Here is a 27,260-nt window from a genome sequence, read left to right as displayed (position 1 = left end):
AATAGGCTGCTATAGTAAGAGCTAGACTAGCCCACTCACAGTCACCGCACATGTGCAGTACCTGACCTATTGCTTTCATTCCTCGATTACTTAAATCCGGTTATCTTTCTTCATATTTCATCTTCTCTCCATTTCCTAGTCTGCACAGGAAACCACTTTAGCTGCAGGTGCAATTTCCGTGACTTAATTATGACCCTGACAGTGGAGAGGAACAGCAGTTTCCTCTAAACTCTACATAGCATTACATGTAATTTAGTACATATGTTGCTCCATCATTGCATGAAATCAGCAAAGGAATCTTGCAGTTTATTTAAAAAATAGTTTAATGCACCATTAATAAAGGGTCCAACGCATTAATACAAGAGAAATATTGCAAATAATATTAAAATAATAATCAAATTAAAAGAAAACAATAAAAAATAACTGACTGGAAGGTATGTACATATTTCCTCCTCATGGGCAAAGAGGAAAAGGAACAACATATTTACAGCTCAGAATCAGTGTGTTTCTACGAGAAACAAACACCTCTACAATATGTACATTTATTTCTTTGAACTTTTTTCTTCCTTTTATCCTGTAGTAAAGAGGGCTGGGTTTGTACAGAGAGGCTTTCATTACAACAAGAAATATCTTACACAGCTTCTTGTTCAAGTGGGTGGAAGGGGGTACAAAATCATAAGTGTTCTGTTAGTTAAAATTTCGGAGCAAAACAAAAAAAAGATATTATAAAACTTGGGGACGGTGGTATGCATGAGGGCTGAGAAATTAACTATGACAACACAAAGTCAGGACACACCCCCTGCCTGTATCTCAACAAAACAAGGTCGGGACACAACTTCTGTCTGAGGCTCACCAGAAAAATGATTAGAACGCAAAGCAGGCACACACACAGAGCTCACATTCCAAACTGTAAGCAATACATTTGCTCTGAAGTAAACCGATTCTGATGGGAGGGATGCTTTCATTACTGCCCATGAAAATGGGTAAACTTGAAATACAGCATTTCTGAAGACTTTTTTGTTTTGTTTAAGAAGATCAGCAACAAACCAGACCTATAAATTGTCCTGAAATTGCATAATCCAATGCGTGTGGCTTTAAAAACATTTAGATCACACTGAGTGACTAGGTTAAACAACACTGACCGCAGTCTGGGGTCTGCAGGGAGTTTGGTTGAAATCTTCGCCTAAAATGGATAAATGTTTTCCCTGACTGTCAAAGCAATTATCCAAAATTTGCTGGTTTAAAAGAAAGATACAGAAAGGAACAGTAAATCATGCACACAGACGAGGGGGACAGGAGTATTTCAAACAACTTGGTCCTACAGTTTTCCCTCACATATACCTGCGATGATAGGGTCACTAGGGTCCATGTGGTTTAAGAGCATCAAACTGGAGGAAAAGTAAAAAGAAAAAAAACAAACACACACACGGCAGATGATTAATTGTGCTAATCTTGCAGACTAAAACTTGACAGGGTTGAAAACAAATATGAATAGGTCTTCAGTTTCATCCAAACATTAGGGTTGTGGCAAAAGTATTGAGTCCCGCACAGTGGAGGCGGCAGAGAGGGACACACTATAGTTTTAAGGGACTTATTTTACTGTAAGATACTTACAGCTAATGTAACTAAACAACACTAACAACAATATTAATATATAATACCATTAAATGAAAAAAATTAAATAAAAGCTCCAAAACCAATCTTCATACTTGGACATCTTGCATAAATGAAGACCAATTAAATCGATCAAGTTTGTTTCGCTAAAACTGTGCCCAGAACCGGGCACCATTAAAAACCCTGAACTTTATTTGCGGTTCCTGTGCGTGTGGATCTGTGTGAGCAGAGGGTTGCCATCAGCAAAGTGGTATGCGAGGTGGCGGCGAACAAACGGAACCAGTGTTGACTGGTTCCATTGATTCCTTTGTTGTTGACTTGTTTGAACAAAAAACAAAAGGACAATGAACAAAAATAACAAACCCAGACTTCTCATGCCTGACTGCCTGGAACTGCTGGTCAGCACATCCTATTCTATTCAATCCAACAATACTGCTACAGAACAGCTCAATGGTGATTGAGAGAACCCTCTAATGACCGGCCCTCCAGGGTCCAGAGCTCCCTCAAGTAATGGCCCATGAAGTTGCCAAGAACATGTAAAGTGTGCGTGAAAAGTGCAAGTGTGTGCGTCTAGGTTTCCTGGATACAATAAGGACAGCTGTGGGGCCACCTGGAGGAAGAAAACGGGATGGGGGGATAATGACCGCCGTCTTTTCGAGTTACACTCTGAGGTGGGAGGGGCCTGGTTGGAAACTCTGCATCCCATCGATATGTGAAGAACAGAGGGGGTAGAGCAGTGCTTAGTTGAGCGTCCCACGGCAGTTCTCGGTTCCACACAGGCAGGGGATTTTGTTGTCCTCCAGGGGAAATTTGTAGTCGTAGGTTATCTCTTCGTTGACCGCAATGGCCTGCTTCGAGTAGATCACAATCTTCTTTTGGGACTCTATGGTGATGACCTTAGCGTAGCAGTTTGGCTAGGAAAGGGGAGAGTATGACAGTAGTGATTAATGATGGCTCGAGAAGTGAATCACCAAAAAAGCATGTTAACAACAGAGGGCTGGGATTTATGTCCTCATCGTATTCTTCAGCAAATAACTGCAGATCAGGGATGCAAACAATTGCTAACAAGGATTAAAGTAAAAGAGCTATCCAAAGATATAAAAAAACTAATGAACGAAAAAGGTTATGGCATTAGGTAACATAATATATATGTACAGTATTTACAGTAAGGTTACTTCTTACAGTCTTTTCTAGCCGACTACACATCGTGTGCGTATTATCCTTGGATCTGAATAATTGCGAAGTCATTTTGATGATTGCCAAGTTGTGAAATGCCACATTGTTTATGGGCTGGTATTATACGTAGGCCTATTGTCAATTATTGTGTAACTGAAAAGGCTGAAGGGTTGGAAAAGCCAGATTGAGGTTGAACATAATGGCCCACTTCCAGCAACGATATGAATGGCATGACTGCAACTTCATAGCTAGCTAACGAAAAACTAAGCACTCAGTTATAAAATGACCTAGAAGGACAGCTAATATGTCAAAACCATGTATCTCTCTCTCTGTGTATATCTACAGAGAGAGGCATCACGACTAAATTGGGGAGAAAATGCTCTACACATGCACGCAGCCCACCCATCTGACCACATAAAATGGCAGCCAATAAGTCTTAAGTTTTCAAACTCTTTCAATTTTCAAGTGGGCCCTGATCCAGAAAAACTGCTGATCTAAAAAAGACCATTACTGCATCAAAAGTAATCAACAAACTATTAGCCAAATATTATAAGAAAGAGGCAAAGATTTTGAAAATAGCAGATCTACAAGCGTTGTGAGCTTGTAGATCTGCTATTTTAACAATACTTATCTGTGGAACCGAGTCAAACTAAATTGAATGCCTCCTACAATTCTCAATGCTTATCAGGGTGGGGGGTCCCCAGTTCAAATATGATTATTTTGGGTGGGTCACGGCCTAAAAAGGTTGAGAACCACTGATCTAGATGATTCACATAAGGCAGCTAAGTTGAAATCAATAGAGTAACATTTGACAAAAAGAGTTGTTTGCATCCCTGGAGACAATGTTGGTTGAGTAAGCTTCCAGTGTGACGGTGTGGCAGACTCACAGTGCAGCAGTGGTTGATGAAACGTGCCAGGTTGCCACACTTTGTAGCGTCAATGATGGTGTCATGGTCGACGCGGAATAAGTAACTGCTCCCTATTCCCTGCTGGGCATAACGCTTCTCTCGATTGTCAGCCACCATCTAGAGAAGATGGAGAAACAAGCATACAGTCCATTAGCACCGTCACTAAAATAACACATCTGAGGATAAATATGGCCACTGCCACTATACAGTATCATCAGCAATACTACACAGGTCTTTTGTTCAGGAAAATGTCCACTTCTGAAACACTGACTGAAACACTTTTTGTGCTGGATATTTGTGTCATATAAACAGACACACATCATTCCAAATCCATACAGTCTTTAAATGAGTAGTTAGGTGGAAGCAGTACCTGTCTGATGTTCTGGCCCACATACTCAATGACCATCTCATCAGCCGCGATGGGCTCCATAGCAAACAGACCCCACTCATGGATCCTACTGCGCCCAAAACGAAGCCTCTTCTTACGGAACTGAGCAAACAAGAAAAGACCAATAACATTCAATAACATTTTGATCACATGATCAAGCCCATTTGAAATGAAAAATAAATACAAAGTAGAATTATCAAAGCATCACTACTTCTTTGAGCTGCAAGTAAATACATTGTCATGCAAGAGAGGTGTTGACATTAGTATCCGGTATCTGCTCAGTAATGGCTGTTGTCTGCCATACCTTGAGCTGGTTGAGTTTGAGCAAGTCAGAGTCCATGACTGCCAGGGTGCCGATAGCGGTGAGGAGGCGGCGCTGCTCAGAGCGTCTCTCTGACAATACCCGGTTAGTGCCCTGAGAAGAGGTAGAAACAGGGGTCATTAACCCAATGAATCGTTATTATCACATGGTTTTTATCTATAAACAGAGGGGACCAAAGTAGCCCTCAGGCAAAAATGTGTCATGCGATGGATGTAAAAGGTTGCTTCGACGCTGTTCGATGTGATATTAAGTCTAAAAGAGGAACATATACAGGAACAGAAAGGGGAAACCATTACTTCACTGTATGACAAAAAATATGAAATCATCAGGCTATTATTGGACCAATAATTGTCCAAAAAAAATCACAGAGAATTCTTCAGACAGAAAACGCACAAGCTTATCAGTTAGAAAGAGGCAAATCGAAACTAATATGAGTTCTGGCGTACCAAGATGTCGACGTTCTCCATCTCCAGTATGACCTGCTCAGGTAGGTCCAGATCCAGGTAGACATCTTTCTCCTTGCGGCTGATGGCGTAGTAACCTTCGCTCCTAGCACAGCCAGTCACATGTTGCCGAAGCAGCGCATCTGTGTTCTTTTTCTTACGCCTGGGGTTTGGTAAGTTGGTGAGTGCAGGCCAAAAGGTTAAGGGAAACAGCTGAAGTCACAGAATGATGTAGAATAACAACATTTTCACAGTCGGGCAGAAACCTTGTATGTACATTGTACAAAAATGCTACTTTTCAGGAAATGGAAAAAGAACCTGGGCTCGAGTAAAATTTGGTTTTATGTTATTCGAGATCAACCTAGGATGAATTCATTCCCTCATTATGCCACTACCTGCCCCCCAAATGTGTTCAGTCCCGTTTTTCAGAAAACATGATTTAGAATCGGCCTCAGGTCTGAATAGGTTTTTTTGTATGGACAGAAATCAGTCATGGCGACAGAGAACTTTAATCCACGTGTGTCACCTGGATAACTGAAAATGCTACAATAAAAAAGGTAGACAGATGATGATATCCCTATTCAGGAGACATGCCCTCCCTCTTCCCGAGATTTATGAAGCAGTTTTTAGCTGCAATCTCACAGCCGGTACAAACCACTCCATCGGTCAGTCTATCTGTCCAAAATTAAGAACAAACCCTTGAGCTGGTCGCACCTTATCACTTATTACGCAGCGGTTTCTTGTAAAACGTTCATAAAGGATATTTGTGTGAGAGACCCAGTGGGTGTCATTGAGCCAGTTCGTACTGTGGTCATCCTGCAAGAGCTTCTCATAGGTACTTTTGAGCAGCATGAGGTCCTCGTTGTCTAGGCCAGAGTTCCAGATGTCGTACAATATGGTCATCTGCTCAAACTCGCTGCGCAACTCGAACTTCACGGGAGGAAGTTCAGGCGCAGGGACAGGTTTGGGGCAGCGTTGGTTTGACGTCACACCCGCCTCCTGAAGGAAGAGTCGCTCGCTCTTCCTCACATCCTCGACCAACTCGTCCTCCGTGTCAGAGCTTGACAGCTCTCCGGATTCTAGCTCCACCTCAACCTCCACCTCAGAGTCCTGAACAGAGAAGCTTGTATTACAACAACTGAACAGCGTAACAAGACTCTTGATGATACCTTAAAGAGGGGTCATACCTGAGGCCTGAATCTGAACCCTACATATTTTCTTTGATGTGGGAGACCAGTTTGAAGTTTTGAACCTAAACCAGTTTGAGGTTCTAGTGGGTTCTGAGGCAACCAATTTTATATGTCTTTGAAAGGCGCAATGTCATATAAATATGATCATGTGAGTGTTGGATAACTTATGCCAAAAATCTTTTCACTGCATGTGTCAGTGAGTGTTACAGTAAACAGGCGTACTAACTGTAAATGAGTCATCATCAGTCTATTGCAAACAGGTTTTACACGTACAAAAATAAACTCCCATCTCTCAGTGACGTAGGTAGACCACAACATTGTATACACTTGTAGACCGTTTATCAACAACACTGTACATATTAATTCAGATACTCACCGTTGGAAGAATGTTAGCAGACCATGTATATATTACTTCTTGTCGACAGTACATACTGTATATTAATTTATATACTCAGTGATGATAAGACTGTTAGTGGACCGTGCATATATCCACCCGTATACACCTTGTTCATAGACAGAACATACTGTACTGTATATTCATTCATAAATTGATTTATATTTATCGATAGACTGTACATAATGTTCATCGACTCATTCACTCATTTAGAGATCCAGTGCACATATCTAGGACCAGCACCTCACTATTGTATTTTTTATTTATCTTTTATTTATTTATCTTAGTCGTTTGGTTCTTGACTCTTACCTGTACATCTCCTGTGTTTCATTCTATGACAAATGCTATGACACCTGAATTTGTCTTTGGGGATCAATAAAGCTTATTTTTGTCTTACGATATTGCTGCAACATAGGACATATAGACCTACCGTGTGATAAAAAAAAACATCAACCCTACAAACATCCTACTCACATCTAGCTTTCGCTTCCTCTGTTTCTTGCCAGGCCGTTCCTTCTGCTTCTTGGTGTGCTGTATGTCTAGGTTTTCCTTGTCTTTCCTTCTCCTCTTTTTACTCTTGTCCTTTTCGCGGCTGGACCCCTTGTCAACTATGCCCTTTCTCTTGGAGGAGGGTGGAGACAGAACTGTGGCCTTGGCTGTGTCACCAGTCTCGCACAGTACATCCATCCCAGATAAGTAGTCCCCAGTGTCTCTCCTGGAGGGCTGCGGCTCCCCAATGACCTCTTCAGGCGCTTCAAGCACCCCAGACATAGAGTTTAGGTCTGCAGGGAGCAGGACAGAAGAGTCCTGCTTGGAGGAAGTCCTCTTTGGGACTGGGGCAAGCAGGACAGGGGGTTTGGAGTAGTTGTGTTCCATGAACACCGTTACGCCCTCTGGGTTCATGACCAGGGCCAGCGGCACCGGAGACAGGAAAAGGTCCTCGTCCATCTTCTGTTCCTCTGCCTCGTCCGACGTCTCCGTCTCCTCAGAGTCTCCGGCGTCGGGGTCCATCTTCAGGGCCACGTCAGCCAGCACGGACAAGTCTGCGTTGGGGGGCGAGGCCAGCTGCAGGAGGCTGGAGGCCCCGAGCTGCTCCCTGAGTCTCAGCCTCTGCTCGTCCTCGTCCTCCTCTTCCTCTTTGGGAGTGGACAGGCTGGTGGTACGAGGTCTGCCTCTGGGCCGCTTGGCAGCAGGTGTTGGGGGAGGAGGGGGGGCTTCCTCGAAGGCCATCCTGCACATGGAGGCATGGTCCAAGGGAAGATTCTGCACAGTGCGGCACACCATAATGGGAGGGGCAGGGGCTGGAGCAGGAGATTTGGGTGAGTCTTTGCCGATGCCCCGTTTGCCAGGGGATTTGAGTTGGGTGGTCTGCAGAGACATGGGAGGGATGGGACTCTTTTTGGACTCGTCGGAGTACTGGGCACGTCCAGGCGAGGGCACAATGAGGGCATTTCCCTCGCCTGGCTTGGAAGCAAAGGGGAGCAGCTGAATGCCTTGGCTGGGCTGAGCTGAGGGGGGTGTAAGGGTAATAGGGACGGGGGAATCTGGAGGCTTGGTGGGTGACAGGAGGGGAGACTCGGCGGCTGGCACAGAGAGAACTGGAGACAGCGGCAGAGCGGGCACGGGCATTTTGACGTCGCTCTCTTCTGTTGAGAAAGAGACAGTCTTCCTGCGTTTCTTGAGAGGGGGCACAAGAACAATGGGAGAGGAAGGGCGCGGATAAGAGGGAGAAGGAGGGCGTTTGGTGGGTACTGGTGCTGTATTTGCTTTGCTGTCCTCCGTTTCCCCTGAAACAGACAGATAGAAAAGCTTCAGAGAATTGATTGAACTAACTGCTTTCCTGTGTAGCAAAAATTCTGAATGATTTCATCATTGTTGGGGTCCTTAATAGAATCTCTGACCCACCTGATTTGACCACTGCTTTTGTAACAGCAGCTGCAGCTCTTTCCCTGAGAGAACAGTAAAAAACGTATTTCAAGTATTTGATTATGAACACAAGTAAAGAGAAGCAACCAATGAGGAAATAACTACGACTACAACAAATAATTGACACGGAAAGATTGATGGGGAAATGACAGAGAGGGTATCTGTGTGGACGGACTGTGATCAGCTGGTGAGGTGCTTTCACTTTAACGAAGGACCTGTATCCATACCTCTCGTCCTCTTTCTCGAGTGCGCTGTCCATGGTCGACTCATCCATGGTGTCAAGCCCTTCACTCTCGACCCGCTCCCCTTCCTCGTCATCCTCGTCCTCAGAGGAGGAGGAAGATGAGGACGTCGAAGACAAAGAGCCATCAGAGGATGACGTGAGGCTCTCATCGTCGCTGTCAGCACTAAGGGCGTCATCTGAAAATAAAATCAATCAATAAGAATACATTTTTACATGATCATAACACTAAAGCTGCAGACCACAGGTCAAGAGAAGTGGAGTAACTCAGCTGACATTTAAGAACAATAAAAGTGATTTACCATCAGAATCCTTCAAGCTTTCTCCATCCTCCTACAAAAACAAATATTGGATGAATACAGAGCACAAAAATGGTAAATGCTGCCATCTAGCCAACAACAAGAGAAAACACAGGCATTTTAAATGGGTATCAAATCTTTTCAGCTCACTACACGCAACTTAAGCTCTGTTATGTCAGTCTTTTCTCATCTCAACGTTCTGATGAATTCAGAACATGTTTAATATTATCGGAAGTCTTTAGTCTTGGTGCATGCTCATGTGAATGATGTGAACAATTTTACATTTTACATAATCTGCTCTATGCAAAATACTTTAGTTTGTAACAAAAAAATAAGAGTGGAATGTTTTTTTTTTCCTCTTTCTTTTAGGTATTCTAGCCTCCGAGATGTTCAGAGGATAACAAGACAGCAAGACTTAACTAGGACAGTAGACCTCTTCTTAACTGTCTGATAGAAGGTGACTTGTATTGAGTGCAGCCCATGGTACAGGCATGCAAACTGGTTAGGGTGAAAAAGGGGGAAATTATGCATGAGCAAGGAAGACAGATCCGCTAGAGGGGTATGTTCGCTCTGGGTAGAAGGCGGCTGGCTACACTTTATCATGTGACATCATAAACTTAATTTCTGTGCATGACGTCATGTCGGTTTTGCAATGTGCTTGCAAAGCATGGCTGCCCTTGTGTTTGCATAGTTCATAGGGGACGTGGAAGGGCACATGAAGGGTGGATGGACGGACCAGGGGCCTTAAATGGTTTATCACACTATTAAAAGGATCCCAGGCTAATAAGCCAAATATGCCTTAATACATTATAATTGCCCTCTATAACTGTGTGGTCCAGCCCTATGGAATGCATGTGCTAATAAAAATGTATTCAAAATATTGTTTTGATGCTCGTATTAATAGGAATAGGAAGTATTTTATTAAGACATGCTAATAACATTCCTTAGGGCTGGACCACAGATGGACAAATGACATCATCAACTTGCGGTTTCCCCCTTGAGTAAAATGAACTATCTATAAAATAAATACAATATTAAAAGTGTTTTAAATGTAAACATTTTGTTACAGAAGTCAATTAGAACATGTATTGAGGCATATTTGGCTCATTAGCCAGGGATCCTTTTAAGATTTGCAGTCAATCAGAACATTTTAAACATGCATCGTTATCACTAAGCAGGGGCCCCCACAATGATAAAAACACAAGCAATTTAATTCACATGTCAAGCCTTCCTCAGCTATGCATGTATTTTTGATGAGGCCTATTATAATGAGCCATTTTTAGACAGACCGATTTCTGTGTTGCACCCAGGTCCCCCCTATCTGAAAATTGTCACAAATGGCCTCTACATTGCCATACACGCTGAGGAAGGCTTGACGCCGAAGCGCGTCCGTGTATGCCGCCTGTGCCTCTATGAATTAAAAGTACCAGAAGGACTAAGGAGTGCTGGCTATTATTTTCTTATTGTGAATCTTCGTGAGCCGTGCACCCGCCAAATTGCACTTATACAGACTGAGTGTGCTCGGTTTGTTTCTACTTTTATCTCTCTCTGATGCCAGCTCACATGCCAACACATACCTTTTCAGTGGAGGAGCCATCTGAAGTTTCCTCTCCTTCGCTGTCCAGCTCCCAGGGTTTACGAGTTCTCGGCTTCTTTTTCCTCCTCTTGCTGTCCCTCTCTTTGCCCTGTCTGTCTCCCTCTGACCGTCTGTCTTCTGCCCCTGGAAATAATAAGAAAAATAAACAAATAATAAAGAATTAAGTCTTAAGAAACCCACAAGAGGCCTACAACACTGTCCTTCGTGATATAAACATAGCTCAAACCTTCATCATCCTCGTCTGGTGGGGTAGAGGGTCGCGGCCGTTTCATGTCTCCCTCTGCAAACTCTTGAGGCTCTTTCCTCTTCACCTGGAGCACCAGAAACAAAAAAAAAATCATTTTATTTTAATGCTCCAGTAATTGGTGATGTAGCCATAGTAGTATCACCCCTTGCTGTCCTTTAATACACTTTCTGCACTGGAACTTTAAACTTCAAATAATGGGATTCACATATGGTATGGTATTTATTGGCACTTAACTGCCTGGGTGCTTCTGGAGGGAACATTAACAATGTATGTTTCACTAAATGGCAATTCAAATTATTCTGAACACATGGTATCCATTTTGGTATCAGCAGTTTAATTTAATACTTTTTAAAACCACTGTAAATTTGAAATTTAGTATTTGTTAAATGTTATTGGCAATCCATAATAGTCGCTCTATTTCTTTTGTTTGCTTTTCAAAATGGTGCTCTAGAAAAGGGGTGGCATTTACCTTTCCTTGGCCTTGTCTCTACATGCTCACTGATTTTAGCTTAGTCTTCTCACAATTAATATCTGCATCTCCATCACTCCTGTTCTGCTTCTGAATTCATTCATCCTTTCCCTCTTATTTCTGTAGATCTTCAATCAGCCTCTCCTGTGATTTCATCTTTTGGAGACGGTCATTATACCGATCACCTAGTAACCCAACAGCGGAAATCCGTGCTGCGTTCAATTTAGTCAGAATGACACAATTAAGTCAAGTACAACGACAAAAGGGCTTTCGGTGACTACTAGAGTGCATTAACCAGGTTAATCCACACTAGTTGTCAAGTAACCCGTTGTTGACTTAACATTTAGCAGGGAGGTGTGGCATCATTCCGCCTAATATACTAATTATGATAGAAGTTGTAAACTAACTGGCTGGGGAGTGATATCAATCAGGGTTTGTAATTAAGGTTCAAAATGTCCTTTTAACTAAACTCAAACTTTTTGTTGAAATATCGGCATATATGCAAAACCTGTTTTTGCATATATGGACATGGTATGAATTCAAAAGGCTGACTACCAGCAATTGAATTCTGTCTCCTGCCTTACAATCATGTAATGTCTGCAACCAGCTGATTTTTCACTGCCAGGCCAAGAAAAAGAAAAGAGGGTGAGGGAGCCTAGACAAGTGGTTTTATTAACTTAGTATTGACAGCCAACCATTGAACAGGGTGGCTGCACCATTGTTAGACTCTACCTTGAAAGATGGCAGCCGTAGTGCTCCTCGCAGAGAGAAGCCCTCCATGCCCCCACTCTTTGCCCAGTCTACCAGAGACACGAGAGGCTCGCGGGGACGGCTGGCCTTCTCCTCTTTCTTCTCATCGTCCCGCAAGGCAGATACACCCCTCACCATTGTCTGGAAAGGCTAGGAGCAAAAGGTCACAAATCAATCAAATACTTCCAGTCTTATGACAGCTATGTTGTATGTTAGTTTGTTCTAACTCGCAAACTACAAGTGTGGTAATGGCACACTGAGATATTATCCATGTATTGTCTTATATATTACATTGGGCAAGGAAACTTAAAAATAAATAGAAAAAAGTTGAAGTTGTCTGTGTGCGGAAAAGATATTATATCGAGGAAAACATTATTATTTCCATTATAACACTTTCCTTCCTCACTAACCTTGGCTTTGGTCTCCTTCCTCTCCCACCATTCGTCAAAAGTGGCAAAGGCAATATTCTCCACCATCTTGCGGTTCAGGTCCCTCTGCATGATGTTCTTCATCTCCTGGATCAGAGTGGACAGAGCCATCTGCACCGTGGCCTCGTGGGGGTTCTCAGGCAGCATGGGCAACTGCTCACCTGGAGCCCTGTACTGATCTCCTTCACCAGGTGGCATGGTGCCGTAGCCAGGCGGGGGCATGTAAGAAGGATAATGTGGGGGTAAGACATGCGGGGGCCAACCAGTGTGGGGGGGTGGGATGCCGTGGTGGGGAGGTGGCGGGATCTGAGCGCCGTGAGGGTCGGAGTAGGCGTAGGACATGTGCGGGGGCATGTAACGATGGTCCTGGTCATAGTGGCCGGCGGCCCCTCCCCCCTCTTGGTCCATGTAAGGGTGGTGCGTGTGGGGCGGAGGCATCGCGTGGAGGTGGTAGGAGTCGCCGTAGTCCGCCGGGACGGCCTCGCCCGCGTCGCCGTTGGGCGCCGCCATGCGGAGCTGGTGAAGGCGGCTCAGCATCTGCGTCTGCATCTGGAAGGACATGGGGGCGCCGCCGCTGTACTGGTTCATGAGCTCCAGGGAGGTGGCGTAGTCGTACATGTGGTGGGGCATGGGAGGCGGATACTCGGGGTGTAGCTCCATGTGTGGCAGTGGGGGCTGGAGAGAGTAACCAGGCGGCGGGGGTAGGTGAGGGGGGTAGGAGGGTATGGGCGGGTGCATGGAGGTACCAAAGTGCTGCGTGGAGTCAGAGATGGGCGCGGGTGAAGATGAGGGGTCTGTCGTTTGCAAAGATATGGCCGCCTGGGACATGGAAGGGGAAGAGGTAGAGGAGGCTGAGGGCTGATGGGTGGTCACCGTTGTTATGGTGTTCTCCTCCTCCTCCTCGGAGATCTCCATGTCTTCCCCGGAGGAACGAGGGGACGACTGCAAGGAAACATAATTTTAGCACTTGTGGAGAAGGAAAACAGCTGAAGCTAGACAATATCAACGGATGAGAAAACATTATTCTGCTGCCGCACACTGAAATGAAAACTCCCTTTATTGGTAATGTTTTGACCCGAAATGGTCTTTCTCGGGCAAATGCTTGTATTAGACAGATTCTTGGTTGAAATGTTGCAAATGAAAATGGAGCTTAATTTCAAAGTGTGGATGTGTTTTCTCATCCTTTCATTTATTGAATTCCTTTCCAGGACCTAGCCTACTGAGGTTTTAGATATGCACACCACTACTATCCTTCTAGCTCACTAGACAAAGATCTACTCTTCATCACTAACCTGCTAGGCTCCACAGCCCTATTTTCTGATTCCAACCTGATCCAATACTGCCCTACTCAGGCAAACAGCAGTAACTACTTGCTGACCATTATAAATATTAAAAGGTCAAGGTTTTGGCTTACTGTCATAACATAACATTACATAACATATAACCATAAATGTCTCAATTGTTTTATGTGTACACCTGGCCGAACACGTATCAGTACAACATATCTTCTTGGGAGTAATAAAGTTAAATATAGAATAATGAAGTTCAATCAGCCACTGTGGCCGATTGAACTGGTATGGTTGCCTGACACATTCTGGGTTGGTTGCCTGACACATTCTGGGTTGGTTGCCTGACACATTCTCATCACGTACACCTCACATACACCATTCATGACTTGAGTTTTGGTTCCTACCTGACTCTGTCCATTGTAAGGTGGTGTGTGTGCCCCCGTTCTGCTCCGTAGGTCACTAGAACCAGCCAGGGGAGCTTCCTCCTTTGAAGCTTGGGGAATCTCTGAGGCAGGGACATGGTGAGAATAAGTAGAGGAGGATGGTGTGGCTGGAGCAATTACAGTGGGACTCTTCCTCCCATCTCCATCCTTTCCTTGTTTCCTCCCTCTGCGTCCATCTCTGTCCCGTTCTCCTTTCCGCCTCTGCTGGTCTTTATCCCCATCCTCGCCCCTCTGGCTCCCGCTCGTGCGCTCTCCCGCCCCGTCTACAGGGCCTCCCACTCGCTCTCCTCCATCGCCGCCTGCTGCCTTGCCCCTCTGCCTCTCCTCCTTCCGGTCCTCCTCTTCCTCCTCGTCCGAAGGGAGGAAGGAGAACTTGGCCTTCTGCTCCTTCAAGAGCATCTCAATGCGAGAGTCCAGGCTGCTGCTGTGGTAGACAAACGGCAGGCTCTCATTGGTGGAGTCTGGCTCCGGGGAGGAGGAGTCCCGTTGTGGTGGCGGAGGAGACGCAGGGGCAGGGACGGTGGAGGAGGGGAGGTGGTGGGGTAAGGACGTAGAGGAAGGAGAGGTAGAGGAGGAAGCAATGGAGGAATGGGGCGGTGAGGAGGAGGGTGGGGGGGTCTTCGGGGGAGCAGGCGGTGTGCTGGGACGGCGTTTGGGCTTGGTCCACTGCTCCTCCCGCGCCGGGCTGTCCTGGCCAAAGTCCATGGCTCCAAGCGTCTCGGCCACAGCCGCTGCTATGACAGAGGCTGGCGGGAGCGGGGGCGGAGGCGGGGGAGGAGGCGGAGGCAGGGCGCTGTGGTGAGCCGTGTGATAGTCCTTGTCCCCACCGGCCCCAGAATGAGAGCCCCGCTCCCCGGGGCCGGCGCCTCCGAGGCGATTGGACGCAGGTGCTTCGTGGGGAGGCGGCGGAGCTGCAGGCTCTTTAGACGACAGGGGAGGAGACATGCTGTTCGAGGAGGAGCGGTGCGAGTTAGAATTGTACCTGGGGTCTGAACTGTTGGAGTAGTCACTGTCTCTATCCCGGTCCCTGTCCCTGTCATGGCTGCTGCGTCTCCGGCTGCTGCTGTGGTGGTTGTGGGAGTGGTGGTGGTTACGGTGCCTTGGGTGGCCGTGGTCCCCGGAGCGCGAGCCGTGACTGTCGCGTCGGTAGCTCCTCTCGTCCCTGCGTTCCGAGTGGTGGTGGGAGTGATGGGACTGGTACTTGGAGGGCGCAGCAGAGTTTGTTTCTTGCTGGTGGTGGTAAGACGACCTCCTGGAGCTGATCCCGGCCGCGGCCCCGGCCCCGCCCCCGTACCGCCCCCCTGATTCTCTGTCCCGTTCCCTCTCTCTGTCCCTGTCTCGGTCTGACAGCGGGGACTGCTCGTACTGGGAGGCAGGGGGCGGAGGAGGCATTGAGGAGTGGTGCGCCATATGTGGACCGGGCCCTCCGGCATTGGGGTAAGCAGGGTAACATGGGGGCTCATTTGGACGGTAGGAGGCAGTGGGAGGGTACATGGGGCGACCTCTGTGGTACACCGACGATTCCTGTGGATCCTCAGAGTGGCGGGCGATTTTGTATCCCCCAACGGATGATGACACTGTGGAAGAGGACGATGACGAGGGCAGCATGTCCTGGGGAGGGTAGCCACTGCCTAAAGCACCAGCAATGTAGCCAGGGTGTCTAGAAAGAAATAGGAACAGAAAATCAATGTACAGGGTTGAAATTATTAACGTCCCTGTCCATATATGTCCTGGTGTTGTTAAATCTTCAGAAAAATTATCCCAGTTCAATAAATGAATTGAATAAATACATTTTCCGATTGCCTCACGCAGATGACCTAAACAAGGCGATTATCGCAAAAAGCGACAAGTTTGCATGGCTGATTATGAAATAACCAGCTCAGCCCTAAAAATAATAATAACGAACACAACATCTACTGCGTAACATTTACCTGTACATTGAGTGACTAACCTGCCACCAGTGTAAGCCGGGTCTTGTGAGAAAGGAGTCCCGGATCGGGGTGTGTAGGGTGTCCCACCACCCTGGGAGGACGCAGAGGAGCCTGGAGTGTAGGGCCCCGTCATAGAGGGCGGCGGCGTGTCCAGACGCTGCTCACTGAAGCCCGTGTCAGTGGAGCAAGGAGTGATGCTCCCAGGTGTGAGGGCCTGCACCCCTGCTGCAGCCACGGTCACAAGGTCACTGGAGAGCCTCCGCCTGATATCTGATGACTGCACAAAATAAAAGGGAAAACTGAGTCACCAATGTTGCAATATTCTTAAAAAAATGTTACTTCCTTGCAGTGTTGATTTCGTCGACTAAAACTATGACGAAAAATGTTCGTCGACTACCTTTTTTCACTGACGAAAACTAAATAAAGTTTTAAACAGTTGAAATTATTAAAGGGTGACTGCTACTGTGTCACTACTGTGACTGCGTGAATGCTCTAAACTCTACCGTGTCAGGTTGTGTTGGTGGCTGAGGTTGTGGCCTCTCTGTCACAGCCGCCTTGCCACCGAGGGGCACGGTCTGTGGAGTGTAGGAGCCATTCACTAGAAGGTCATAATACTTCTGCCTCTGCTGACCTGGAATTAATAGACAAAGAAAAATAAATAGGAGAGGTTGTAATAACTGCTCACCGTGTACCCGACTGTAGTTACCGTCATATGAATACATGTGTTGAATGAATAAAACAATATGAAAAGAACACTAGTGAATTTTCTAATCAACAAGTCATCTGTATCATTACAATCTAGGGGTGGGTCAGAACTCAAGAATTATGGATAATTCATTCACGGCAGCAGCATTTGTTTATTTATTTGTTTGGCAATGTGTGGGGCTCCTCATTGGCCAACAATATTAGACTGTGGTTGTACTGGGCAGCTCCCATGTGGTAATATGTGAAACTGTCGAACTGTCCAAGTATTAATCAGGCATGCAAACAGCCCGAGGTGAAAAAGGTGACAACATGTTGTTTTCTTTCGGGTCAGGTGTCACACAATTGCCCTATTTGGGTTCAAAAAGGTGACTGTAGCTGAAAAGTGACACTTTTGCATGTCTGATTAATACTGTATGTGTAACTGTATGAGATCCCAGGAAACCTTCTGTGGGTTAAAAAAAAAAAGAAGGTAAGAGCAGATGAACCATTATTGATCCCGGAGGTTAATGCAGGTGTCATAGCAGCATGGGATTTCTTTTTTTTTTTACCATCCGAAAACTAACGTTTTTTAGTATATTGACATAATTTAACGTTACTATATAATACAGTACTATGCATCTATATGCAACTTTCCATGACTATTATAAACAGCATAAGCATTATTATTAGCATAATTTTGACAAGTTCCAAAATTAAACCCCTGTTGGGGGGGTCTGGGTCATGGCTTGATAATCTACCCTGGCAAAAGTAAAGTAGTCAGAGTGTGTGTCAAATCTGCAGCCCAGCTGTAAAAACGTAGTGGTGTGTTACAAAAATAACTGATCTACAAGCTACCACCACTTTGCATTGAGGCGTTGCTAGCTTGAAAATTTGGCACGTGACTTCCTCTAAGCTTACGACGGTTCCTTCATCTCTTCATTTCCACTTAAAACTCTGCCTAATTTATAAGATTTAGTAAACTTGCTGACTGTTTCTGGATATACTCGTTTGGACACTCTCCCGGTGAGATTGGTCCTATAAGCACAACGTGTTATCTCACCCTACGACAGACACACACACCTGTGTGCATGCACAGAGACATCATGTACTGTATATATAAGTGGCTGCACCGCTTTATAAAAAAAAAAGCACTAGGGAGAATCAAGTTATTTCTTGTATGAAACTTAAAACAAATCAGGAAGTTGGCTCCTCATTTTTCAACACATCAGAGTGGCTGTTTAGTCTCTGTAATTTACCAGCCAAAGAAGAAATCTACACGAAATTGGCGAGTGTTAATTTTGTCCCCTGGCAACAGCAGCAAGAATGAAACACAGGAGATGTACAGGTAAGAGTAAGAGTCAACAACCAAACCAAGATAAATAAGAATAGGTTTTTGACCCTGTAGGCACATACAGTAAGTAACCTGTAACCTGAATACAGCCTTGTTCTCTCATACCACCCAACAACTTATCGGACCATGAAACTTCTGAGTTGTGCACGTCCATTATTACAGTCAACCATAAACTTCAATTAGGCTAAGCATCCATTATTGCAAATACTTTGCCAACAATCATTGCTGACTTGATGGCATTAGCTGAAGCCATCAAAGAGCAAAATTTCATCTAATTCATACGTTGATAGGCAAGTTCTACAACGAAGCCAGATAATGTTTCAGTTAGACTAATGCTTAATTCATGCTTAATTTATGCTTGCTGCATCTGCAACACATTGTGAGCTTGGTAAAGCTTGTTTCAGGATCGAAGTCCCTAGAGCAGGGGTCTTCAACAGGGGGTCCGAGACCCCTAGGGGGGCCTCAGAGTTACAACAGGGGGGCTGCCAAATCTTTGTGTGATAGGATCATTTGTTTTACATTAACCACTTGAACCCTAGCATCCCTATTCTGGAGAACTTTAGCCAAAAATAGCCGATCTACAAGCTCACAACGCCTTGCGCGTTGTGAGCTTGTCGATCGTCTATTTTCAGCAAAGAGGTTCGGTGTAGAGGGAAAAAAGAGCAGACCAAGTACAAGAGTGAAAGGTCAAGTTTACTAAGTATTGACTGTTTAAGTGGTTAAATGACTGAAAATACAAATTAACATGATGAATCCAACAAGCTATCTATAAAGAAGTTTAATCTGCTACACAATATGTAGTGGGGGTCCCTGCTTCATCTATCTCTCATCTAGGGGGTCCTTGGGCTGAAAAATGTTGAAGACACCTGCCCTTGAGTATTGCTGTGGTGGCTGTCAAATCTCAGAATCAAAGTTCCATGAAGTACCAGCATAGATCGTACCTTTGATGTCTAGCTGAGCATGAATAATGTTGCCCATGACCGAGGTGTTGTGCAGGTGCTTGACTGTGTCCTTGGCTCCTCTAGTGCTGGTGAAGAGCACTCTGGCCAGGCCCAAGTGCTTCCTTGTCTTAGGGTGAAACAGGATCTCCATCTCCTCCACCTCACCAAACTTGGCGCACATTTCTGCCAAGAAGGGCTGTTTGATGTTGTCATTGAGTCTAGCAAAGGTCACCTCTTTGAGCGGTATTTGTCCCACATACCATTCATCAAGCTGAAAAGACAGATGAATGATCGATCAATTGATTTATTTAAAAGAAAAAGGTTTTACAATTGTAAGGCACTTCTGGAGATTTGTGAAAACACTGGCTCATTTGTTACGCTCACCTTAAACTTGGGCACCGGCAGGGACATCTCTGTGTACCTGGACCAGATTCTACGAGGTCGAGGATCCCGAAGATCTCCCACTGGTGCACACCCAGAGTCCTAGACAAATTGGTTGAAGTTAAACCTTCAATATTTGTATATGCATACAAAGAGACAAAAACATTAAATGTGTGTGGGATGGGTCCGCTCACTGGAACACTGAAATGCACTCCATCATATCTGTATATTTTCTGTGTAACCCTCCGGATAGCTGGGTCCTGGACAAGCTTGTAGCTCTTCCACTGCAAACTGAGAGCTCTTTGTGTTTCTGCTCCACCGTCTGGATCCATCCTACAACTGAATGCAAAAGTAAACATGATTGGAGATGGGGCAGAAATATGTTTTAATACCGTAGTTATACACAGTGTGAGGATAAGCGATTAGAATACCACAGTCTCCATGATGATAAGTTTAAGCTGCTACGACTACTCTTGTCTGTAGCTCTGTAGATGATACAAGAAGATACGGACATTACACACGTGATATATACATGTTATAACGTTTAATATTGTATGTTGTGCGTAATTAACAGTCTTGCGCTACATCACACAAATTAATAAGTCCTTCCATAATGGCCTATGAATGTCGGTTTAAAACATAAAAGAAAACGAGTGTTGTTGCCCCTTCATTGTGTACTAGTCCAGTGGTGGAAAGTACAATTTTGAGGTATTTTTTACTTTACTGGAGTATTTCCAATATTCACTACCTTTACTTCTACTCCACTACATCTCAGAGGCAAACATTGTACTTTTACTCTACTATAAGTATTTGAAAACGCTAGTTACTTTGTAGATTTTGATTATTATTACAAAACACACCAACCGCTTCAGCCTTAGGCACACACACATATATATATACATATATACACACACACACACACACACACACACACACACACACACATATATAATCGCTAATTATATATATGAAACTGCACAATGACTACTTTTACTACTGGTATATGTTGATGACAATACTTTTGTACTTTTACTCAAATACATTCTTCTTCTTATTCTACTTCTACATGTAACAGAGTATATCTACATTGCAGTATTGATACTTTTACTTATAGTAAAACATGCGAGTACTTCTTCCAAAACTGCTCTAGTCTCTACCAGGACGCAGCATGCTGTCAAAACAATGAGCAGCGTTACGTCACGTACCATCGGGCTCAAGCTAGCAAAACCTACTAGCGAAAAGCTAACAACAAAAACATCACATTGCATAATAAAAACGCAAAGACGCGGGTAAAACCGCGCACACGTGAACACAGACCCCGGGGTATTGCGTCTTTGAACCGGTTAGAAGATAGACTGTGTCGGTGCAGCGCTGCCTCCTTGGTGTGGCTGTAGGAGGGCAAGTTAATGTTAGCTAATATTAGCTCGTGCAGCTAACAAGCAAGTTGGAGAGAGCCAGCCCTGCAACGCGGATTAACATGAGATCAGTACCATCTGTGGGATCCGCCTCTCTGGGACGATGGACGGGATTATTTGACACACCCGTAGTCTAAAAACTGCAACCCCCCGCGTCTTTCGCACCGATCGCCCGCTCATCCGACAGTAGCAACCGCCGCTAAAAGTGTAGCTGCAGCCTCTCTGTAAGGCCTGAAGACGGACAAGAAAAACACTGAGCCCCGGAGCAGAAAGGGGGGAACCTCCGACTCGAGCCCTGGTCGAAACTGGTCCAATAAAAGGACGCCAATATCATTCCGGTTAACGTTCACCGCGACAATGAGCCTCCGCGTAACTACGAAGCCATTGTTTTCATCTAAAATCACAATATTGTTGCGCGGGCGGCCATCGCGTAAACCAACCTGAGAGCCTCGCCTGTTCTCCATCGGTCTGTGAGAATGCAGCCTTCGATTCGCCAGCTGCACTTTCTGTGCAAAGCCTACTTTGTCAACATGTCACACTGAATATCTATGCCGACATACGAGGTTGAAAATACGACGTCCAAAAAAAAAATGTACGTCTTCATTTTCCCTTACAAAAACGTATAGCATTATGTTATACAATATAACCATCAAGGCAATCTTTAACAAATATGAGTGAATCTGCTGATGTAAAACTCCAACACATAAACGACAAGACTAATAGCGCGCCCTCTTGAGACTTTTCGGTGCAACAACAAGGCAATAACGTCTGCAAACGTCACTCGCCGTGTTAAAGGGACATACCACTCAAAATAATATTTGTGATTTATTCTCCAGGAGAGTTAGTTTGTTACATTTCTGTTGTACTCCATCTGGAGTCAATTATTTAGCAATACAATAGTAGGCCAGGACTGGAGTCAGGACCAGGCAGGTATATATTATATTTTTTCCATTTCCATTTTTATTAGCCCTAGAATGTCTGTGATCTTACATACGTGTAAGTTCCCGATGCCCACTGACTGCTGGTGTCACTTAAATAAACCCAGCTGTGTGCCCAAATGGCCCAACACCTTAAAAATAAAAGCATAATAGCTGTGACACAAATTAACTTAAATAATATGGCTGTAAACAAATTAATTCTGCAAAACGAAATAACAAATAAATACATTCAATAAATGTGAAAATACAAAATACTGAATAGCTTCCACATTTTGTAATATTAAAAATCTACAAAGTAACGATTGAAGTAGTGGAGTAAAAGTACAATATGTTACAGTAGTTACTTTCCACCACTGCCTGTATTTGCTGCCATCTAGTGGTTGAAAGTTGTTCACGTTCACGTAGGCAAGGCTCTGACGTGATTGATTGATTGACTGATTGATTGATTGATTGATTGATTGATTGATTGATTGGTTGATTGATTGATTGATTGAAGCACTTTATTTAGAAAGACATGGAAACAGTACATGGAAGTACAATTCACAATCATAGGTCCTCTAAACTGGATCGCTCATAAAAGCACAATGGCTTATTTAAAATGAGATCCCCACGCACTCAAATCATGATGACATTTAAGAAAACAGACAGATACACACTACTATGCAGAACGTCATACAATCAGCTTACAGATTACTGGTATGAAAAACAAGAAATATGTACAATAAACAGTTCGAGGAGGGGGGGGGGGGGGGGTAGGTTAAGCCTAGAGTAGGTTAAGAGTAGGGTAGGTTAAGGTTAAGACTGAAGGTGTTTTTTTAGGGCTGTTTTGAAAGTGAGTAGGGTTTTACACTCCTTTACTCCTTTTGGTAGGGCATTCCACATTTGTGTTGCATAGCATGAGAACGTGTTCCCTTGTTTGTGCCAAATCTGGGTTGAACATGATCAGTGGAGCTGCCTCTGGTGTTGTGATTGTGGACTTCATTAACGTTTTTGAAGTATTTTGACAGGTACATAGGTATCCCAATGTTGTTGTAGACCAGGCCCATTGCAAGTTGCCGTACTCTGTCCTCAACCCTGAGCCATCCAACCCTAGCAAAATGAGCAGGGGTTAGATGGGTTGTATGTTTGAGGCCAAGAAGTAGCCTTACTAGTTTGTTTTGGGTTGTCTGGAGCCTTATTTCTAAAGAGCTGGTGCCATGTTTTTGCACTTTTTCTGTTTTTCATGTGTCTATGAGGTTGATAGAACTTCATAAAGACCCCCGGTGGTGTTTTTATGGTGTTTTATGTCTTCTCTGACTATTTGGAGTTTCTTCCTGGAGGCTGAAACCTTGAGGGTCAAACGTGCCAATAGAGAAACAGCACTTTAGTGACATCACAAAGCCATACCCTCCCCCTCATTATCATAACACAACAGGTGTGGGCATGAGGAGGAGGAGGGACTAGGACAGGTGGGTGGTGCTAAGGTGGTGGAGGAGGTGCTAAGGTGAGAACCAGGTATACTTAATGAACTGGAGGCGTGTCCACATAAAAACATAATTTTAACCATTTCTGTACACTTTTTTTTTGTTGAAAAAAATCCTTACATAATAATAATACCTTATGATCAGGTTTTAGGGTTGAAAAATATCATGGCACCCCATCTTTAAGGCCTTAGTGGTGTTGTGATACCATGAGAAGCATGCATAGTCGAAATGACCTTGGATGAGGGCCCCTGTAAGAATCTTCAAGGTATTCTTACTGACTAGAGAGGAAATCCTATATACAAAAAAACGTGTTCTTTGATTGACTTTTTTGATGACTCTTTCTGCCATTTTATCCAAGATGGAACCCAGGTAGGTAATTTCCTCCTTTCTTGTGATAACATCATCCCCGCTTTGATTGTGAAGCTCTCAGCTCTCAGGTTAACACTAGACCCAAAGAGAATGGATTCAGTTTTACCCAGGTGTAATGATAGTTTGTTGTTAGCAAGCCAGATGCGGATCGTGTCGAGTTCAGAGCTGAGAGATTTTTCAACCTGTCCCTGTTCAAGACCAGCAGAGCCGAGTCATCTGCGAACAGGTTGCAGTCGCAAGCTGATGACATATCGTTCACATATATCAGGAACAGTAAAGGTCCTAGTATGCTTCCTTGCGGAACGCCACAACTCACTGGGAGGCTACCAGTACCTGTAAAAGGTGTGTCCAGTCCACTGATTGACTTACACGTCAGTTTGTTTGTTGGACCCCAGACTCCCTATTCCCAGGGTAATCACTCACCTGTTAACTAAGTCTATGAGGTGTCATATATGTCTTTGGATGTGATGTCGAGTTTTCAACTGACCTTAATTGCAATTGCTGCCTTATATTAGGCTATGGCTATCTATCTCCTGAGCAGCTCGCTGCTGAGCATTCAGTATATTTTAGAAGTTACAATAATGTTAGTTCTTCAATCTTCAATCTCGCTAGTTCTTCAATCTCATCTCCACACACACACACACACACACACACACACACACACACACACACACACACACACACACACACACACACACACACACACACACACGACACATATTACCATGGAATCGACAACTTATTTTTCTGTGCTCCTTCAGACGGGTATGGGGACGCGCTCGGATATCAATATTGATCTTTTAGTTTTTGCTTGTCATTTGTAGTTTCAGCACCATATACATATCTACTACTTGTAGACCATTTTCCTAACTAACCACTACATGTTGAGTAATTCAACTCGAATGATTCCTCTTCTATGGAACTGACTTTTAATTTCTTTGAAGATGTAATTGGCCTGTTTGCAGTTTTCCATAAGGATAATGTTGCAAGACCATCATAAAGAAACTCCCATGTTAAGCTGTTGTTTAATAATGCTGTGTTGAGGGCAGAAGAAGTCAACAAGTCTCTATTTATACTCTGCATTGATGAATATTTAGAAAATTGTAATCTTCCGTCAGTGAGCCACTGAGCTTTCTTTCCTTCAGAAGGAGTTGAATTGGGCATAACATTTAGAGTTGTAGTATTAATCTATGATCAACATTATTATGTAATTGCAAATGTTTCAAGGCATTTATGTGAAATATGTGGTCATAAAACTAAAAACGACAACTGCAATATAAGCTTTCAATCATCTTTCTTTGTTGTTCAGGCAAGAACATCCGGCATCTATTGCCGGATGGGGAATCTGGGCAGCAGTGCACTTCTTTTGAATCCATGCAGATGTACACAGATGTACAGCCAGGAATCTAGATACCCCTGGCAGAGCCAGGAATCTAGATGCCCATGGTTCTAACTCTGAATTACCACAAATCATGCAAGTCAGCATTTTCATCACAACTCAACGCTATTGGCCAAGTTGGTCTCAGTCAAGAGCACTCAAAGGAAAAATATCCACAGCATGGACTTTGTTCTAAATGTATCATTGATGCTTTTCCACATTCGCAAAGTATGTTACAGGATGGCATGGCACCCCACAGTATTTTTGCCCTGACCCACGCTGGGATGCAGGACACTGACCTTAATATATACAATTATTTTTCTTTTAGCTACCCCTCTTGTGTCAGTACTTACTAACTGTGGGAGCTATACGTTAGGACTGTCCGTAGCCCAAACAGACGAGTTTTGGACGAAATTGGTGAAAATTGCAGATCTTCAAGCTGTAGGTTTTTATTGGCAAAGATTGATGTAAAGGGGAAAAAGGAGGGGACCAAGTATAGACCCTGGTCAGCTGAAGTATATACTGTAGTAGGTGGTTGACTGTAATACCCCTCACATCTTCTGTATCTTCTTCCTTTGCAGTGGTGGATGAACTATGGCATGAACAGACCATGCTCAGGCTGTTAAAAGCATAGATACTGTTATTAATGCATATTTTTTTACTGAGGTGGGCGAAGTGAATGGTTGAGAATGCACTGGATTTGTTATTGTCGTTTATGGAAGGTCCTCCACAAGAGAGCGCTATTTAATCAAACACTGGTGCAAAATGTGTAATTCCAATCTGTATTGAATCAGATACAGATTGGAAACAACTGTACCAGCACAGAACTGGAGTCGGACGCACGCACGCACGCACGCACGCACGCACGCACGCACGCACGCACGCACGCACGCACGCACGCACGCACGCACGCACGCACGCACGCACGCGGAAACTGGAACTTTCTGGAACTGGAACTTGTGACCGGCCATCTTATATACAATAGCAAAAATGATATATAGAATATATTAACTTTTATAGCAATTAATAGTCATATATTTAATAAAAGATTAAAGATTTCAGTGGGGGACTAGTATGGTATAACAGACATAATCTATAATCAAATGTTACAGGTGTAGATAGAAATGCAGGCCACATCCTTGAATGTTGCAGTTAGAGGACATTAATTCATAAAAAACATTTTAAAAGAACATTTTTATCAGAAGGCAGATAGTCATATTCCTTTTCAAACAGAGATAAATGAGCTCTTTCATAGAACAGGAGCTCAAGGTCTCCTCTTAGATACAGAGCGAAACAGTGTATTGTTTAAGCTGCTTAACTTTCTGCCAGTAACTCAAAAGCATTCTTCAGGTGGGGTAGATTCTCTATTTGACAGTCAGATATTGTAAATTATTTACGAATTACGAAATAATATGCAGGGCCAGACATTATCGCTGGCTGGCCAGTTCTAGCCCATAGGCTGCCTGTTGCCTACCACTGTAATGTTAGTTTCAGGTCTGGATTCTGGCTGGGTCACTCCAGGACTTTCAGAGTTTTCCTGAATCTATTCCTGTGTTTTCTTTGCAGTATCCTTTGGGTCATTGGATATCTGCCTTTTATATGGTTTATTTCCTTGTGGCTGTGTATACCACACACCAATTAGCAAGCAGTTAGGGGCTACATGGAAATAAAAAGAACTATTGACCTGAAACCTTGGCCTAAATTAGCCATTAAGTCAACATATCGACCTCCAACCTATGCCTGTCTCCTTCAGAATCCTTGTGATTGTCAGATGCTGGCAACAAGAAGTTTCTCCAAGTCTCAAAATGACGCTAACCTCAACAGCTGCCTACCCAGAGTCTGTTCACTGTCACCAAATCCTTGCTTGGGGGGAAATGCTGGGTCTCTGCTCTATATATAAAGTGTCTTGATGTGTTAATAAATTGAATTGAATTGCGAGGTTCATAACAAATAGTCTGAATACTTATTTTCAGTCATTTATTTTGAATACATTTACAAAACACCCAACCTTTTTTCTTTGTCATTGTGCAGTTAGTAGCGGCCGTCAGTCTCGAGAGACCATGGCAGCTGGTCATGGTTGACTGTTATGAATAAAATGTTATTTGGTCCAGTCTGTATGGTAGAGTTTGTTAATACAATATAACATACAATTGGGGGTGGTTGTATTTGGTCTCCCTGCTATTCTATTGAGATATTTATAGATCCTGTGTCTAAGTTGGACACAAAATTTGACCCGAAGGTCAGAATTCCATTTCTCACAAAAAAAGACGAAAGAATTCAATTTC

General features: G+C 44.0%; 1 protein-coding gene across 3 annotated transcripts; it reads right to left on the bottom strand.

The window, feature by feature from the left end:
• Positions 1-305: 305 nt before the first annotated feature.
• setd1a (SET domain containing 1A, histone lysine methyltransferase) lies at positions 306-21,283 on the bottom strand. 3 transcript variants are annotated; one of them, XM_080446339.1, is made up of 21 exons: positions 21,268-21,283; positions 19,607-19,751; positions 19,416-19,514; positions 19,032-19,302; positions 16,559-16,686; positions 16,076-16,332; positions 14,086-15,784; positions 12,375-13,334; positions 11,947-12,114; positions 10,725-10,809; positions 10,479-10,621; positions 8,905-8,935; positions 8,589-8,781; positions 8,341-8,384; positions 6,910-8,222; positions 5,616-5,961; positions 4,855-5,036; positions 4,391-4,501; positions 4,069-4,188; positions 3,678-3,815; positions 306-2,528 (listed from the first exon to the last, which is right to left on the bottom strand). In XM_080446339.1, the coding sequence occupies exons 2-21, from the start codon at positions 19,742-19,744 to the stop codon at positions 2,355-2,357; spliced, it is 6,600 nt and encodes a 2,199-aa protein (XP_080302465.1). In that variant the 5' UTR covers positions 19,745-19,751; positions 21,268-21,283; the 3' UTR covers positions 306-2,354. The 3 variants fall into 3 exon arrangements, with proteins under 3 accessions (XP_080302465.1, XP_080302464.1, XP_080302466.1); XM_080446338.1 differs by lacking the exon at positions 21,268-21,283 and adding an exon at positions 20,903-21,165; XM_080446340.1 differs by lacking the exons at positions 16,559-16,686; positions 19,032-19,302; positions 19,416-19,514; positions 19,607-19,751; positions 21,268-21,283 and having other exon boundaries at positions 16,056-16,136.
• Between the last annotated feature and the right edge of the window lie 5,977 nt (positions 21,284-27,260).

This window comes from Gymnoscopelus braueri (genome assembly GCF_963280865.1).
Source record: "Gymnoscopelus braueri genome assembly, chromosome: 13".
NCBI lineage: Eukaryota > Metazoa > Chordata > Actinopteri > Myctophiformes > Myctophidae > Gymnoscopelus > Gymnoscopelus braueri.
This window is presented reverse-complemented; position numbering and strand designations above follow the sequence as displayed.

What these genes read in the sequence shown, in the direction of transcription:
- setd1a (XM_080446339.1), bottom strand. Translation starts at nt 19,744, where the DNA reads ATGGATCCAGACGGTGGAGCAGAAACACAAAGAGCTCTCAGTTTGCAG. An exon ending in TACGGCTGCCATCTTTCAAG is followed by an intron (nt 10,810 to 11,946) that starts GTAGAGTCTAAC and finishes CTGGTGCTCCAG; the next exon opens with GTGAAGAGGAAAGAGCCTCA. An exon ending in TCAAACTCAACCAGCTCAAG is followed by an intron (nt 4,189 to 4,390) that starts GTATGGCAGACA and finishes TTGTTTGCTCAG; the next exon opens with TTCCGTAAGAAGAGGCTTCG.